We start from the raw sequence: 18,205 nt of genomic DNA on the forward strand, positions 1-18,205 counted from the left end.
AGCAGATCTGGGCCGTCCAATTAGTAAGATCTAGTCCGTTCGACGAAGGCTACCACCTTTTCAATTGGCACGTAGCTATCACGGTCTTCCCGCACGTCGACAATATGATAGCCTTTCTGTGCGGTTATTTTCGGTTGGAGTGAAAGATGTGGATCGAACCTCCAATTCTATCATTTTTGCCTGGTCGTACGTATATTTTCTTTTTACAATTTCTTTTTTTAAAAAAAAAATTATTTTGAAATAGTCTTAGAGAATCTGATTTCAAGGCTAGAGGATTTAGTTTGAATCAGTACTATATTATCTTCTTTTTTTTTTTTTTGATAAATCAAATTTATTAAACCAGTCTGGCTAGAATAAATAATGGAAAAATGATACATGTAAGCTGTAGATGGAGTCATGGAGAGCTATTGGGTATCAGATAAATATGATTATAAATATTATAAAAGGCCTTTTTCATATGCCTCTAGTTCAATGCTGAATTGGAAAGATCCAATTCATGATCATGGACATATGGAGCCCATGTGATATAAGAGATGACGTATGGCATGCAACAAGAATATTGGTGAGACCAACGAAGTTAGCATAATTTTTCAGTAAAACAAAATTAGTGTAATTTGCAAGATGTTTTCACGGGTAATTCATAAGGGTTTGATGGTGCAAAGCATGAACCCTCGTGTCACGTCGCACGCTAAAAGTACAGAGTGATTTTTTTTTTTTCTTTTTGATAATAGAAGTTAGTTCAGACATAAAAAAAAAATAAAAAAAAAATCAAAATTTAAAATACATTCGGTCCTGAGTCTAACTAAAAATGAATATAATTAAAGCCTGAAGCTCGTCTTCGACCAGCTCTGATGTGCACCTGATCCTGAGCTGTACAAGTTCAACCGTATGCCAGCAGCTCGTCTCCCAAACCCCAACAGCTCCCGTTCCAAAAGAAAAGCATAAAATCAAAGGCCCCAAAATGTAGGGCCCAAATCATAGGTCTGTAGTAGGCCCAGCACCTTGAAGAGCTAGCTACAGGGTCATTTCTGTATCTCCTGTGCCCCTCTGTTGGTGCTCATGGCTTTGAAAGCCATTACTCTCTCTAACTTATATATATATATATATTAAAAAAAATAAAAAAAGAAAGAAAAAAAAGGATCTTTGATAGCAATGAAAGGTTGGCCACTTTTTTTTTTATCACTTTTTTTTTTTTATCTTGAGAGGTGCAAGGGCTACGGGGGAGGAAGGGAGAGAGAAATGGCAAGGTGGTGTGTGGTGTTCGCAGTGCTGGGACTGGCGCTAGTTCTAGCTAACGCTAGGAATGTGCCGGGCCAAATCCCAGGAAACGCCGGCCGGGAATCCGGCCAGCAAGAATTCTGCTGGTGGTCTCGACGGCCAGAAGAACTTTGTCATCGGTGGAGTTGGTGGCTACGGCGGCGTAGGTGGCGCCGCTATCGATGGCCTGCCAGTCCTCGGTGGAGCGGCGGGAGGGGTTGGTGGTTTCGGTGGCGTGGCCGGACTTGGTGGCTTCGGACGTGCTGGAGGCGCAGGCGGCGTTGGTGGTGTACTTGGAGGTGGCGCCGGTGGTGGTGCTGGTGGTATCTATCCCTGAGGTAGTTGACCCATGTCTCGTCTTACTTCATGCGAGCGAGGCATTAGGTGTGAGATGGGGGAAAGCTCTCTCCTGTACGGGGAACCATTTGGTGTGATGGTCCTCACTAATTTGATGTTAAGGCGCCAGAGAGAAATGGCTTTGTTACGTTGCTTCCTATCTTTTGTGTTGATCAAATATATATATATATACATATATGCTTCTCCTCCTCCTTACTTTCCTCTTTCTTTGTGCATGCGTGTGTTGATCGTTCACATACATAGGAGCGGGCATTTGGGTCGATGGCAAGGTTTCGTTCGCACACTATGACCTATTTCTGAGTTGGGTGGATCAAGGGTTTTGGACTCAAAAAAGTATGCCCAATCTGCACATAACCTGCACACCAAGTAGATGTGATGGAGTTTGTCCAAAGATTGGGTGACAACAGCAAACTAAATTAGAAGTGTTTGGTTGGAGAGAGTGGGGATTGAAATCGAAATCGAAATGGATGACTCCATTCCAACCGTTTGGTTGGAAGGTGTCTTATTTCCATTCGATTTCGAGGTGGGATGGGAATGGGTCAATCTATATAGAACTCAATCCCTTTCTCCTCTATGGATTTAATTTTTCATTCCAATTTGATTTCGATTTCGATTCCGATCACAAACCAAATACTTCAGAGAATTTGACCATTCTGATTCTAATTTCAATCCATTTTTATTTTGATTTAGTTACGAACCAAACGCCTCCTCAAAGGAGTTGAATGAGCTCTTTTGACCAATGGGAAAGAGGATTTTTTTTTTTTTTTGAAAAAAAAAAGGGTGAGATTGCATATCGAGGGCTTTAGAGGAGCTAAGAAAAAAAATGCTACCTCAGAAACACACCGACGTTAAAATCAACCAACAAACTAATTAAAAAAAATTAAATCACATATACAATTGAATAAGTACACCATTCCAAAAAACCTCACTTGCATCCACAAATGCAAAGAGAAAACCCACTAAAACTATGACGATTTAGGGTTAACTTTAGTCATTTCTGTTGTTTGCGCTAAACTATGGCTCTATAATAGTGTTAGTCTTGGTTTTTCTTAATCAAATCAGACCTTCCTATATATTTTTCTATCAAATGTGTTCTTGAGAGGAACTTTCCTTTTTGTTTTAACTTCATCAAACTTGGGAAGTCGGCAACATTCGATTGTTTTGCATGTTGATGGTTTCCCATTTGAATTTTAAGTGGGAGATTTATAAGAATCCAAGCTTCACAAAGATTCATATTGTTCAAAGAAAGCTTTGCCCTCTACCATCAGATAACAAATGGTCAACATGAGACAATTATATGTAAGGTGGTAAATTTTTCATTGAGAGTCTATTTGGATGATTGGACTGAAAATTTATCTAATTTGTACATTGGATCAGTATAATTACAAAATTATAAGATTTCATATTGAATTAAATTTATATGTCAGGCGCATCTGTGGAAGATCCGAATCGGCTGTTGAGAGGAAGGAGAAGACAAGAAGATGGTATCAGAGCCTTCAAACGCTTCCAAATCCAATTGTGCCCATGTACAATTTTCGGGGATCCGGATGTTCCCATAAGTGATAGGTCTGGAGAGTTGTGAAGACTCTGCAATTTTTCCGATTAAAGATTCTTCGATTTCTTTCCAACCAAACGTTCCAACTCAGAGCCATGACAAGCTGATCCCAGGCTCTCCGGTTAGCTCCCTTGAATTTCTTTCTGCTCCAAGATGTCCAAATAGAGTGGAAATTTGGAAGGCCAACACCTGAGCTCGAGGCAAGTAAGAAAAGTTCTAACGCAAATAAGCACAGCTATTTGATATTTTCAGGGATTATTTAATCTCTGGAAAAAAAAAAAAAAACAAAACTCTGGGAATACACCAACTTCATAGAAAATACAAAGAAACTAATTTGGTTTCAGACATACTGCACTCGATCCTATTTATGCTAATTGGATGTAATTATTCAGTTAGACTTGGTTTGCTCGGTCCAGTCAGGTTGTGTTCGGGTCTATTTCTATTACATTGGGATGGGTTGGCATGTAATGATTTTGTTCGATATGGTTTGGTAAAAATATTCCTGGATATAGGTATAAATTTTAAGCCAAGGGTAATGGAAAAATCAGAAGCCACATTGTCGACACAACAACAAAAGCTACCACTAATGCTTCACAACAGACCATCTCTGCCTCAAAGGACTTTCCATGTTTCAAATCTTGGTGTGATTTATTATCTCCTCCTTCAGTACCATTTCTACCAATACAAATCCCTTTCTGCGCAAAAATCTCTATCAGCCTTTGGACTTTTGGCTTGAGCCAAGCTTACCTGATTACCGACCGGTCTAACCCTTGTTTTTCTTCCATGGAAATATTGATACCTAAGCACCATGATGCGTATTCATGTGAAAAAAAGGTCAGGGGAAAATGACCAATAATACTACTGCAATTTTACGCTAAAATCTTCATAACAAGCCTTCTCAAGTCGGGCAGGAATAGGCGCTAATAAGGTGGAACAGGTCGTACAGAAAAGCCCAAAAAGAAGACAAGATAATAAAAACTATTTTAAACAAGTGAATGAAATAGTTAATTGACAAATAAAAGTAATAATAATTTTAAGTTAATATCAATGTATTTCAGTGCAGCTGATAATGCTTGATCAAAGAATGCAAACATCACAAAACAAGAGAATGGGATTCCATAGCAGAGAATGTAAGACCGACTCCCAAGACTGAAATGTCCCAATCCTGCATCAATGCAAAGAAAGAGGCCACTCAAATGATGATCCAATATCCAAGGTCCCCAATCAGTAGTGCTTTTTTTTCTACAAAATGAAACAATTATGGTTAGTTGCTAGAAGTCCAAAGAAAAGAAATGCATACAAGAATCCTTGTCTCCATATGGGTTTCATATATGAGAATCCTCCTGCCTCGGCAACACAAACACCATACTCATGAATGACAAGTTCCCAACGATATTTTCACTTACAAATATACAAATCAGACAAGGAATCATTGGGAGGCCAGGAAAATTTTTGATGAGGTTAATTTCTGCATCGACGCTGTATGCCGAAGATCTGACAGCAAGCGACTTCCAGTTAAGCCTTTGCCGTAATTGATCCTCTTGTGGAAAGAGAGAATCCTTGCAACATTTGCAGCTTTGTTATATTTCCAGGAGCTTGACATAATCTTCAAGTCATGCCGCGCTTGTAGAGTCCACATGATAAAAGTTGTTTTTCAGTATGTATATGCTTAAAATTTTAATCATCAGGATCCATCTCTTCATCCTGTTCAGGTCTGTTTGCATCAATTCTGCTTCCATTTTCGGTGTCCCCATCCACATCGCTGTCATCCTCAGGCAACTCGCCCTCCTCAACTTCCTCATCTTTTCCACCAGTGGCCCTTGCAGAAACCATTGAAAGGCCATGAACCATCCAGTCTGGGCACCTGTCCTCGCCACCATATAACAGTTCACCATTTTGGCCCTTCACAAGGTTAGAATTGTCGGGCAATGTGGATGTTCTACAGGAACATTCTGGCAATGGATGAGAAAGGAATGATGCAGGTTTTGATAATTGGGCCTCTGCTATGAAGCCATCCGCACCTAAACTCTTGTTGAGGTGATCCCGCACAAGAACCGTCCAGTTGCGTTTTGGATGATATAGATTGTCACGGTTAGTTTCAAAAAGCTCAACAATAATTTTCCTGTACAAGGTAAGAAGTCAATTACTGCAGAATGTAGATATATATAATATTGAAATTGATAGGCATCTGAACTTCTAAAATGGAATGGATGTATGCTTCCAGCACCTATGATTTGCCAGACAGTTTAAGTTGCCCGATTTGCTATAAGCCCAGGAATCATACCAACTCATACAGCATATTCATATAGCAAAAAATTTACTCTTTGGCTTAGTGGTCAGTAAATATATAGATAAATTAAGACAGACTAATTTTTATAAAGATGCCTAATATAAAGTTCTCAATACCAGATATTATAGCAAGTTCATTTATGAAATTCTTCAAGATAAAGCAGGCAATCACTAACCAAACTGCTTCCAAAAACCTATCATGTTCTATACTCTGTAATCTACCAGTTTTCGATTATGTTTAAAGTCATATTTGGTCAAACTTGGATTTTATTAGGAAACTTTATGGTTATGGCTTTATGCTAAGAACTTTACAGAAACAAACATCAGCAATTACAATTAGGTCGAATATTGTTATAGTATATCAAGAATATAAGATATACGGGCTTAAGTAGCAGAGATTATTAGTTAAGCTGGACTTGCAGCTCCTTTTGACACTCTCAGAGCATTTTGCCTGCTTCTTGTTCTAGGAAAAGATGGGAAAAATAATTAACAGACACACTGGTAAATGTATTTTATATACACCGCAACAAGGACATGGTGAATTAACATCACGTATTAAATGCATCCAAAACCCACTCTGATACCTAACTAATGCAATTGATGCATGAATGATGAGTTATCTTGGATGATCAATAGCAAACCATAAGTCATTCTAGTCACTAGATCAACTGCATAGTTCAACAGCAACACAGTAGCACATAGGATTTTACCTGTCAGGGCGGTATGTTATGCCAGAAGCTGTTTGGTATTGTCGGTGCCCCATAATCAAGCTTGAAAAATCTGGCCACCCACTCCCATCATTGTTAAATCCAGGAAAGAATGCATCAGCTTCAATGGAAACATAATAATCAAGAGCATCCCAGAGCAACCTGTGAGCTTGCATCCTCAAATCCAAAGGTAAAGGGTCTGGCTCTTTATCAGTCTCGGCAACCCAACCATACCAACCTTCCTTCTCATGCTGATAAAAAGGCCTAGCAGGAGGTGGAGGAAGTGGTCGTGGCCGAGGCCCAGCTCTTTTCCACTCTTCAATAAGTTGTTTCTCACTTTTCACAGGAGGGGGTTGATGCAGATTTGAAGGAAGAGGGTATTCGGGTCCAAACAAACTGGACAGCTCTTTCTTACTGCACATAGAAGTACGATCCACTAAGTTTGTGTACATGGCTCGCAAAGGAATTAAAATCCTTTGCCCACCAAATGTTTCAGCACCAGCCACATATATTATTGTATTTGGAGGATATCCCATTGCCCTAAGGAGAAGCCCCACCTGCACAGTAACCTTTTTGTCAATCAAACTAGTGGTAAAAAACTATATAAATGATGCAACAGAAGGCTACAACAAACACCAGCTTATGGTTGAAAAAAAGATCAAGCTATTCAGACCTTCCAAAAAAGATGTCATGATAGAAGAGATAAAATGTTATAACATTCAGAGAAACATAAACTATGAAAACCGCCAAAGATTGATGTTGCAAAATAGATAGAATATTTGCCTTTTATTTATGTCACAGCAGATGAATAAAATTATCACTAAGTACCAGATCAAGAAAAATACTGGTTAGAAAGGGACATATCAATAGAAAGGAACGCTTTTAGAGGTTCTGCAGATAAGCAAGCATAAATATAAGGATGCACAAATACAATGGGAAAGAAAAAGAGCTTCTTCAGCTTTTTCTGTAGTTCACATACTAAAATTCCACAACTGCAAACAGGATAAGAAGATCCTCAAAAAATTCTAACAGGTATCACTTGCTCTGCTTTGTTATACGAAACCTTCTAAGGGGAAAATAATTACCTAAGATGTTTCTTCAGCAACAATTGGCTAAATGTTAACAAATTAACCAGCAAAATAAGAAAGGCACTTTTAGCATCATTTAATAGCAATAATTAGGCCAGACGCTGATGCAATTATACTGTCCATGGAAAACCTGAAATATGACATGATTAGAACTGCACAGCCACAATTCTGATCACCACTACACTGTACAACAGCTTCAATGATAACACTAACTTATGCTAACAATCACAGGGACTCTCAAGTTATATAAAACCACAAAATCACAGGGACTCTCAAGGTACATAAAACGACAAGTTTCAAAGAAACAAAGCATTATACATAATTTGAGCCACAATTCTCTCATGAAGTTGGCAATAAGTACACATCAAGAAGTATGTTTGGTTTCAGACTCAACATTGCTACATTGTATCACAAAAGCAAAGTTTTCAACATATAAGCCAATATTAGAACTTAGCTAATGATACAGTGAGAAACCAAAAACATAGTTTTATCCAACTTTTACATTATAGATTGGCATGACACAAATGACCAAGCAAAGTCACCTCTTCAGGCATGAGAGGGCATGAGCCATTTTTCTTTCGAGCCACTGAATCAACACTAAGTCCTTCATGAACCATTCCATGTTTGATCATCTGGTTCCTTCTGTATTGTATTAGTTCAGTGTGAACATCCTAGGCAGCATAAAGTAAAAAGCCCATCAAGAAAGGAATAAATGAGGCATGGGAATAAGATGTAACAATGTAATAGAACCATTGGAAGCGCAGCCAAACTATCTCAAATCATATAAATGTCCAATGGACTGTGTGTCACAAGAAAATTTACCAAAAAATGAAAAATGACCGAAGGAAAAGCAGCACAAAGACTAGTAGTACTATTCAAAATTCATCTACAAGGGATCATTTATCATATCAACCTGGAAAAGCTCAGCACAGCCATGAAATGCTAGGGTGTCTCTCACAAGACCAGGGTGATATGCTAGATATGGACGACCAAATGCTCGTAATCTGCAAAGAAACTTAAACTGAGATTAAACTGGAATTTACCCATTATAGCCGGAGACATGCATGAAAAAACAAAACTAACACACAATTCCAGAAAGTTAAGAAATGTGCAAAGAACTGAGGCAGAGGAAAGATTCTACAGTAAAACATAGAGATCATATAATTACATAAAAGAACTGAGAGAGCATTGATAAACTAAATAACTTGCATGTGCCAGAGAAGTTTCATATAATAGGGAAAGTGATTTATTTAATCATTATAATTGTTGATCATAGTAATGGAGCGATCAAGCTTAGCAGTCGTACCTCTCCACAATTTGGTTCCCAAGCACCTGAATTTCTGGGCGGAACTGAAGGGCATGGAAAGCAACACGGCACCTGAGTCTCTGATACTCTGCCATACTTTCTGGAAGGACAGACTATACAAATGATAAGAGTGTCATTAGATTATTTGAATAGAACTAAAAGATTCTCTTTGTAGGTGGAACATTACTTGAATGTATGCAATTTTAAATAAAGTCAAACATACCACAACAGAAAAAACTTCAAACAATTTATTTATTTAGAAAAGGATAATAGTTCTTGGTAAGGCAAAATTTCTACTTCCACTTATTGCATTCCCACATCTTACCTCCAAATGCATCCTTTGATATGTCAATGACTTTAGATTTTGAAATCTCATATAATCCTTTCTAACAGGAATCTAATGATGAACTAAAAGGATTGAACAGAGTCACGTATGTTATCATCCTTACTATTATCTTGTGGATTTTCAGATAAGCTCATGCCAATTCCAGCCTCATGGAAAGCATTAAGCTCCAAAGACAAATGGAGGATTTGAAAAGACATGGCAAGAACAAATGTTTCGACAAGAAAATGATTTGATTGTGTTTCATTTCAATAGTCTCAAAGATAATTGAAAGTGTCACATACCATTGAAGAGCCAGAACAGAGGATCATGGTTTTTGTAATTTCTTAGTCAACTGAAAAAACCTAACCCCTTTCCAATTGCACATAGATTTTGGGAAGTATTTTCAGCATATCGACTGGGATATTTGGAAGAAATATTGATCCTCAGGCTCTTCTTTCTCTCTTTCCTTTCCATTTAAGCTGTGCTTCATCGAGCCAGAAATAATTAATACAAAAGTAGTGGCCAAGAGAGTTTATGGAAGAAGGAAATGGTTCTTTTTTCTTCTAACTCGTTCAGCTTTTAGTTACTTGTATCAAAGTAGTGGCAACAGCGGAAACCAAAAACTGCAAAAATTAGACGAAGTATCCAGGGAGAATCAGGGCAATATAATAATAAATATTATGCAATGACTGTAATTGACTGATTTAATTGATGCATCATAAAATATTTAGTAAAAATTTCTAGTATTGTTTTGTTCTCACTCTTTGAAGTAATAGTGGGAACTTACAGCACCTTAAGTAAAAAAAAAGTTTGATTAATAAGCTTTAGTTAAGCATAAACAAGAACACAACTCCAACTATGGATCCCAATTTTGGAGGGCTTCTTCTAGGATTCCTTCTTGGCTTGTAACCTGGGTACACAAAATGACTACTCATTTCTTTTCCGAGGAGTTCACAGAAAAGGCTTTGTTTTAAGGGTAGATGGTTAGGCATTGATCGGAACCTTTAAGCCTTTTCACTTTGTAGGCTGTATGACTCCTAGTATATGTCAAAACACGGCCTATAGATGGTATGGCCATCCCTTCTAACATCTCTCTCCGAGGTTCTAGAAGCAACCAAAGTGTATGGGCAGCAGGGATATCTTGTAGCACTTACGCCTTATGTGGCCTCACAGGCAGTTTGTATTAAGAAAAACACAAAACAAATAAATTTCATAAAAATACATAAAAAGATAAATATGGAATTAAATAAGTGAAATATAATCAGAATAAGAAAAACTAAGAGAAAGCAAGAAGGGTTGAGGAGAAAAGGCATAGGAGGAGTACAAGCGAAGGCAAAGGAGATTACAAGAGAAAATGTACCAAATTGGCAGTCACCTCCCTTATCTGCCATCTCTACCTCTCTCAACCTCACAGGATGGTCAGGGTTTAAAACTTTTCTGCCCTTTAACCCTCAAAGTGATGTGTGGAACATTATACCTTAATCTGCACACAACCCACACCACCCAATGCAACCACCTAAGCCAAATAAGCAAGCGCTTAGGCTTACATGGTCCACTTAGGTACCTACTTTGCAGCCCATGTAACCATTGATATACAGGGCCTGCTTGACGCATATTTGGGACAGACAAGGGCATGCCACATATTCATATTTGACTACAAATACAGCTCTATAGAACAATATTTCTTTCTTTCCTCTGTTTGATTCCTTGCAAAGGACAATCACGTAGGAAATATATTATCAACCTTAAGTAGCAAAGTCTCATGGTTCAGCCACTATAGATCACAAATACAAGAGGTTGCCACCTGCCAATTGGATGAGTTGGTGAAGTCTCATCTTGATACAAGAGACCTGGCCTCGATTCCCACTCTCTAATGATAAAAAAAGGTGTGGTTTCCTCGCACATTAAAAAAGAAAAGAAAAGAAAAGGTGACCAAAATAAAGGATTCTTTCATGTTTCTTATTGTAATAAGAGTATTATATACTCCTTATTATGAATATTTTGTAGCAAAGGACCCAAATAAACATACAGTTGGACCAGCTATCATATGTACAAAATAATAGAAAAGTTTCTTCTACTTCTTTGACATGGTGTAGTACATCTACAAAGGAGTGAACTTTCAGCTAGCTATGTGCCGAGCATTCACAATAGTGTGAGCAGCTAGTTCCTTTAATCCTCTCAAGGTCCAATCAGCACTTACCTTTAACTTTGATACTCTCATGTTAAACAAAACTCTAGCTTTGCATTCCATCTTTCAATCTTTCAGTCCTATTATTTAATCACTAAGAACCCCTAAACCTTCCCAGAAAACTATATCACATTCAGTTTCTTTTTCCAGACAAGCATAATCATAATTTCAAGTTTACTGTTGAAATTAAGAAAGCCTACAATTTTTTTGATATTAGTCCGTAAAATCTTCAAAGCTTTCAAATTAAGTTCTAGATTCTCTACCCTTATGGACCAATACTTGCCTGTGACATTAAGATCCCCTTAAAATACTGGCTGTTGCAGTATTGCAGGTTTAAACAAGAATTCTAGTAAATCCAATTTTAGGCTTTAAAGAAACCCTATTCAATCAAAGATCCTTTACAACTCCTGCACCGGTATAGCTTTTAGTTCTAGCCATACACCATGCAAAAGTAAATCTGATGTGCACGAAGGTTAACAATGTTTTCTTTTCTTCCCATACTTATCTGTGTGCATCAAAAAAATAATATTTATGCATGTGATGTACTTGTTTTATTTATCAAAAAAAGAAAACAAAATCATAAGGTATTAAATAAAACAATGTTCATATCCAAATATCAGCTGGAAGCCTGAAACCAGTATACATTCAGTTCTTGAATATTTGAGGAAACAACAAAGTTGGATCCACATATATATTTCAAACAAGACCAACTTGCAAGCATGCATGCAAGAATGTGAAGGGCGCCTCCATAGTTTTGCATACATAGCAAAAGTTTTAGACATGTGAATGCCCATGCTCCATATCATAGCTGTCAAGAGCAAAGACTCACAAAAGCAGCCCTTTATTTTCCTGTTGCGCTCCCTATAACATCCTTGTTTCCTCGCAGGCTACTCAACAATCGATAATATGTATACAAGCATATCAAAAAAGTGGTATATTCATCGGTCAAGAACAGTAGAATGACTGTATTGCCCACAATGGTCAAGTTGGAGTTGCAGGAATCACAATCAGTTGTAGGCATGATTAGAGATAAGATACCATCAATTATAATGAATATACACGTCAACAACAATCTAAAAATCCATTTTTGAAGGAAAACACATTTATAGCTGGAAGCCATAAATAAAGAAAGTTGGATAAAAATCACACCTGAAGGCATCCACCATTATTGATTATTAATCCAACAACTTTTGATCGTTTAAGTTTAGGTAACACTTCTGTGAGATAGAAACTTGGTGGGGCTGAGTTTCGAGGTGAAACTGTAGGAAACTTGGTCTTTTTCCTAGCCTCCTTCAAATCATTTGGCAAGCTCTTTACAACAATGACATCATTAGAAAGTGCGGCAATAAACTGTTCCTCGTTGTAAAGATAAGAGAAACTCTTGAATTTGGTACTGGGGAATACAAGAACAAGCGAAACACATTAACTTCAGCTTCCAACAAAAAGTTAGACAACTAACATGTATTTTAAGAATCAATGGGAATTTTACCAAAAAAGAATCAATGGGAAAAAACCTGATGCCTTTTGAGCGAAGACTTTCTTGAATCTCTGGAATGACTAAGGTGGCATTCAAAAGCCTGGCGATGGCGACAAGATCACAGATCTAGCATATGAAGAACCACATTATATATTTATATTGGAGAACACACACACACACTCTCTTCCCAGATGAAAAGGACCTACCGAAGATCTTATCTTAGCAAAGCCACCATATATCTTAGCATATATGAAACCATTCTGCTCTTTCAGAACTGCAGAAAAAAGGCCCCATGATTGATATATCACAAAAGACCGAGCACTTATTTTAGAAGCAAAAAAAAAAAGCATTCAATTCAAGCAGATAGTAATCTTGGCAGCTAACTAATCTCAATAAAACCTCTGCTAATAGCAGTCAATTTTAAATTTATTTTCATTTTGCCTATTCAACAATAAAGGTAGTTTTTTTTTTTTGATATCTTTCAGTTTGAATCATCTGGAGGTAAAAAGAAAATTAAAGGGCCTAACACGCTCATAGACCTTGTCTGTAAGGAAGGTATTTGACATGCCATCTCACATGCAGAATACAGTCATTCCAAGTGTCAAGAGATCACATGTCTGGCGCGTAACTAGGCTTTGGTTGTGGGTTTTGTACATGGAATTCCTTTTGCTTTCAAGCTCACAGGAGCAGGGGCGAAATACAGTGCCCTCTGCCATGAAGGAGTTGACTTGAGGATGCTCAAGGTGTATATTGGTGCTCCTGTTTGACAGTGTGCTTGGGCAATAAGAAGTCCCCGCAGAAGCTAGGTTCATTTTCAAGCTAGGCACATAAATAGCAGTGGCACATAACTAGGCTTTATGTTGGGAATTGTACATAGAATTCCTATATGCCTTCAAGCTCACATGTGCAAGAGAAAAATAGAGTGATCTCTGCCATGCAGGAGTTGACCCAAGGATGCTCAACATGTATATTGGTGTTTCTCTTTGACAGTGTGCTCAGGCAAAATGAAGAAGTTCCTGCACAAGCTAGCTTCATTTTCCCAGAGGTACAATTATTAACAATCCTCAAAAATAAAGTTCCCATTCTCAGACAAATTTAACATGCTCCAGACCCAGTTTACAACTGGTTTAGGCTGATTTCTAATTGGTCATGAATGACTGTGGACATATTTAAATGAGAATAGAATGGTTCTAGGTTTCACAAGGTCTGAAGTAGTTTGGATGCAATCAGGCACTTCATATAGCTGCACAAATGTGGCAGCATAATGGTCGACCTATGGCTCCTTTAACTAAAATATATTCATGAGTGAAGGACAGGATAACTAGCTATATCATCCAAAAATGTAAAAAATGTTCATGTTGGTTCAGGTGTTTACCTTTTGGATGGACAAACTGTTTTAAGGAATCCATAAGATCATGTAAGTCACTGATAGTCTACTCATGGTTCCTTTAACTGGAACATATTTATGCACTATAACACAAGATAACTAGTTGTATCAAGGCAAAAGATCCATTTACAATGTAGTATAGAATTCACTATAGCCTGGGTTTTCCTCCTCTTTTTTTCTCACTTGTCATCCCAATACTCCCAACTCCAGCCACGAACTACAAGTTATATGGTTCTATTCTTATTTTGCATCTTTGGTTTTAATTTTTTTTGTGGCGAGGACTTATTGCTGTTCAACTTCTATTGAATGAATATATGATACAAAATTAGGTAATGTAAAAGAAATTAAAGCAATACATTCATCAAGGAGCTTGAATTAGTCGTACCAGGATAGAAGGTTCTAGGATTAGCATATGGCTGCAAGGTTTCCAAAGAGGTTACAGGACCCCATAGCTTTCGATACCTATACTTCTGTAACATCATTTTAACAGCAATCATCAAATAATTCTGACCCCAAAAAAAATGCATAAGGTGTTTGCTAATATAGCATTTAGGAAAAATAATGTCAGTGCATGTATAATCCTGCTATAAAAAACATTTGGGATTCAGCACAGCCACTACTTTAAAACTTGAACACAGTATTATAATGACTATGGCAATAAATATAGTGGTGATGAACATACTTGTCCAATTTGATAGAAATCATCCTCTCGTAACTTGTACTGTATAAAGTCCCCAGTTGAATAATTAGCAAGAAGAAGGTGCACCAGCAAAGACACCACGGATAAGGCAATACCCACAAGTGCAGCCAACTTGAACTTGCTCTTGTGAAACATTTTAAACTATTATTTGCATTTCAAACCCTAAATGGTATCCAGGTAATATATTAGAAAGAAATACACATAAATCTATAAACAATTTTTGATGCATAGGTCAATACAGCATAAACTAAGTCAATCCGAATGAATAAGAAAAACCCAAAACCACATATAGCAGATTAAAAAAAAAAAAGAATATCTTCAGTAGCTGGAAACTGAACTAAACTTTCTGATAGGAAGAGACAGCAAGACATGTCGCATCATATCAATAAACAAAACTGATTCAAAGAAAAGGGGAAGGAAGTAGGCATTGATTCACAAGCTGGATCATTGAAGAAGTTAATGTTATTAATGTAATCAATACTTGAATTTGTCATGGTAGATAGCTAAGGAACACAGAAGTTAACTGCCGAAGATCTACAGAGTCCTGCCCAGCAAAACTATTCTAAACATCAAAATTGAAACACTAGAGATGCTTTAGAAGCACCACAAGCAATCCGAGATCCAGGGGTCCAAAAATGTGAATGATCTGAAGCTACTGAATTTTACTCTACCATCGTTTACTTCTAAAAAACAATAACAGAAGCATCCAACTCTTTCTCCTCTTCCCTCTGGTGGTCTCCTACCGAGATTTCAACTAAACCGGTTTCTTTGAGTTCATAATCCGATCATAATCCCAAAATGTTCCCATCTTCATCACAGAAACACATCCTGTAAATCTCTACCTAAAAACCCGCCAAACGGATCAAGCAGAACACAGCAAGGAACAACAATACCCTTGTAAATAGAAGGCTTAAAAACGCAAAAAAAAAAAAAAAAGAAGGCTCTCTTTCTATTCGGGGAGTTGAGATCTCCGAGACGGACCAGAACCGATCGGGAAGCATCGAATGGTGGACAAAACGAGGGTTCGATCATTTCTCGCACGTTCCCTAGATCTCCATCGACGACCTCGAAGCCCGGAGAAGGGAACGAAGAAAAAACCCAGAAAATTTGGAAAGAAATTAAGAGAGAGAGGGTTGGATAGAGATTTTAGCAGCTCGGAATGGAAACTTTGAGGAAGACGAGGAGGCGAAGCGTGAAGTGGGGGTCTCTTCTTTATTTAATTTCTTTAATTAGCTTAGTTTCTTAGGTGAAAAAAAAAATGTTAATTTTCTTTTAGAATGGGAAAGACGCGGAAACGACCTAGACCGGTGAGCCGGACCGATTACCTCGACCAAGATCCATCCTAAGCATATGCAGTGCACGTGGTCTATCCAAATTACAAAATATTTTATTAGATGGCTACGATCGCTCCAGTTCGGATGAATTATATCAAAGTCACAAATATATTTTTACTTTTATTTTATATTTTTTATGGCTATTTTATTTACTAAAACAAGAATGTAACTATGATAGATATATGATGGTGAAAGTTTCGGTTTAAACGGTGATAGAATCTTTCACCAATTACATCTTGTAAGAGTATTGCTCATGTTGACCGCAAATTTTTACGAAACATCTAATTAAGAAAATAATTAATAAATATTTAAAAAAATTGCTTTACATGATAGTATAAAATAGCTAAAGTGATTAGCCATGATGCGATCGCTCTACGTAGACAAGCCAGTAGTTATTCTTAATCCATCGAACATGAATTTTATAATATATCTTATATTGCATCCTGCTGTACCAAAAGATGTACGGTATATCTCTCATGCATGACAAATCAAAGTTTTAACTAGTTAGTGTGCTTACCACTAATACATCAATTTTCATAGGCGATTGCTAACTAATATGCTATTAATAGCAATAAGATTTGTCTATAATGTACCTTATTGAATTAGTACATAATCTCATATTATTTTGATATTTAGTTTGTCTTATCATCTTGTACCATGGTTCGTACCAATATTTTAATAAGACCGTATTACCGAGATAACAAACCTTGGACAGCATATCTTGTGCAAGACCTTGGAACAGTTGAGAATTAACAAGGATGAGGAAACGGTTGTGCAAATCATTGATAAAGTGCGCAAAGGGATGCTTACAAATGCAAAGGATGGGTCCCCAACCAAAACATGCAAGCAACGGTGGACAGCCCTTTCGGAGGATTTGGAAGGAAGGAACCCAACATGGGAAAGCACCTGTTGATGGTACTTCCAATTGCCCAGCTGAAGATGCCAGTACGGTTACTTTAGGCATGGTCTGCAGCAATTGACTTGCAACTCCCAAAGTTATGATTTGACCATATAACTATTCATGCCTGTGCCATCCAACTAATTATGTTAGTAGTCATCAACGTGAGGGTGGGATTCAACCCACGTCTAAGAACTTTACCAACCACACTAGTTCACATCCTTTATATATGTATTATGATTCAATTGAGAAGACACTGAGGGACCAAGGTGTAGGACTATACCTGTGGTACGGCAGATCTATGAAATAACCTGCACTCTAAAGGAGAGGAGGGGCACGATAGGTGCTGGTTATGGAATATTAAGGTTCATATCCAACTTCTATACTTTGTAAACTCTACATTCTTTATGCAGAAGCAGCAGAAGCAAGAAGAACAAGATAATTTGATGCAAAATTGCAGGGTTTGTAGGGTCCAACAGGTGGTATGCGGTTGTTTTTAAGAAACAAGAATTGAGCACATCAAATGCTTGAACATTTGGAAAATTGTAGGTGGTTGCATTGGTTAGGGGCAAAATTCTGTAAAGAAGCTAAGATGTGAACTTGAATTGGCAATGTGATGCCAAGAATAAAGTTTTGGTGCAATAGATTCAGTGGCAAGCTGCAATCTAAGTCCACTAAATAACAGAATCAAAGAGAGACCGGTGTCTAGATCAGAATGATGCAAGGATCGATGTCTATATCAGAATGATGCAAATAGATCGTCCATGATCCATGTGGAAATGATGTGCATCAAATGTAGGTCCGAAAACTCATCATGCATTGGTTGTAGCGCCAGAGGCAACTGTGCATTTTTATTGTACAGCAAGCATAACAAGGTTGTGGGTACTTCAGTGGATGAGGCATCCAATATTGAGTACACCATTTTATCCGATTCATTCATGTAATTTTTATTTTTCAATATGTATTTAATGCATGCAACTTTATTTTTTATTTAAAATTTTGAATGACAGAGATGCATCTATTCTTCAAATAATTATGATATTCTATATCCATATTATGACATTCTGCATCTAAAAAATTATAATTTTTATCCACAGAATATCATATATAACGTAGGATGTCATAATATGCAGAGGATGTCATAATTTTTTTTAAAGAACAGGTATGTTCGTTATTCAAAATTTTCAAACGAAAAAGTAAAACTGCAGGCATAAATGCACATTGAAAAATGATTGGAAAAAAATGTCCCTTTCATATTATGATATCCTGGATTATATTATGACATCCTGTATACAATAAATTATAACTTGACGCAAGATGTCATAATATGTATAGAA

At 37.2% G+C, this 18,205-nt stretch overlaps 2 protein-coding genes across 3 annotated transcripts; one reads left to right on the forward strand and one right to left on the reverse strand.

Annotated features, from left to right (window-relative positions):
* The first annotated feature begins 1,232 nt into the window (after positions 1-1,232).
* LOC140858383 (uncharacterized) lies at positions 1,233-1,649 on the forward strand. Its single transcript, XM_073258768.1, has one exon. The coding sequence runs from the start codon at positions 1,304-1,306 to the stop codon at positions 1,592-1,594; it is 291 nt and encodes a 96-aa protein (XP_073114869.1). The 5' UTR covers positions 1,233-1,303; the 3' UTR covers positions 1,595-1,649.
* Positions 1,650-4,355: 2,706 nt separating this feature from the next.
* LOC105046438 (protein EMBRYO SAC DEVELOPMENT ARREST 30) lies at positions 4,356-15,803 on the reverse strand. 2 transcript variants are annotated; one of them, XM_010925025.4, is made up of 11 exons: positions 15,618-15,768; positions 14,619-14,798; positions 14,322-14,406; positions 12,756-12,823; positions 12,587-12,675; positions 12,222-12,465; positions 8,560-8,672; positions 8,167-8,257; positions 7,796-7,924; positions 6,169-6,722; positions 4,576-5,291 (listed from the first exon to the last, which is right to left on the reverse strand). In XM_010925025.4, exons 2-11 carry the CDS (start codon positions 14,769-14,771, stop codon positions 4,847-4,849), a joined length of 1,971 nt encoding a protein of 656 aa, XP_010923327.1. In that variant the 5' UTR covers positions 14,772-14,798; positions 15,618-15,768; the 3' UTR covers positions 4,576-4,846. The 2 variants fall into 2 exon arrangements, with proteins under 2 accessions (XP_073116001.1, XP_010923327.1); XM_073259900.1 differs by having other exon boundaries at positions 4,356-5,291; positions 14,619-15,803.
* Between the last annotated feature and the right edge of the window lie 2,402 nt (positions 15,804-18,205).

Source organism: Elaeis guineensis, chromosome 6 (genome assembly GCF_000442705.2).
Source record: "Elaeis guineensis isolate ETL-2024a chromosome 6, EG11, whole genome shotgun sequence".
Lineage (NCBI taxonomy): Eukaryota > Viridiplantae > Streptophyta > Magnoliopsida > Arecales > Arecaceae > Elaeis > Elaeis guineensis.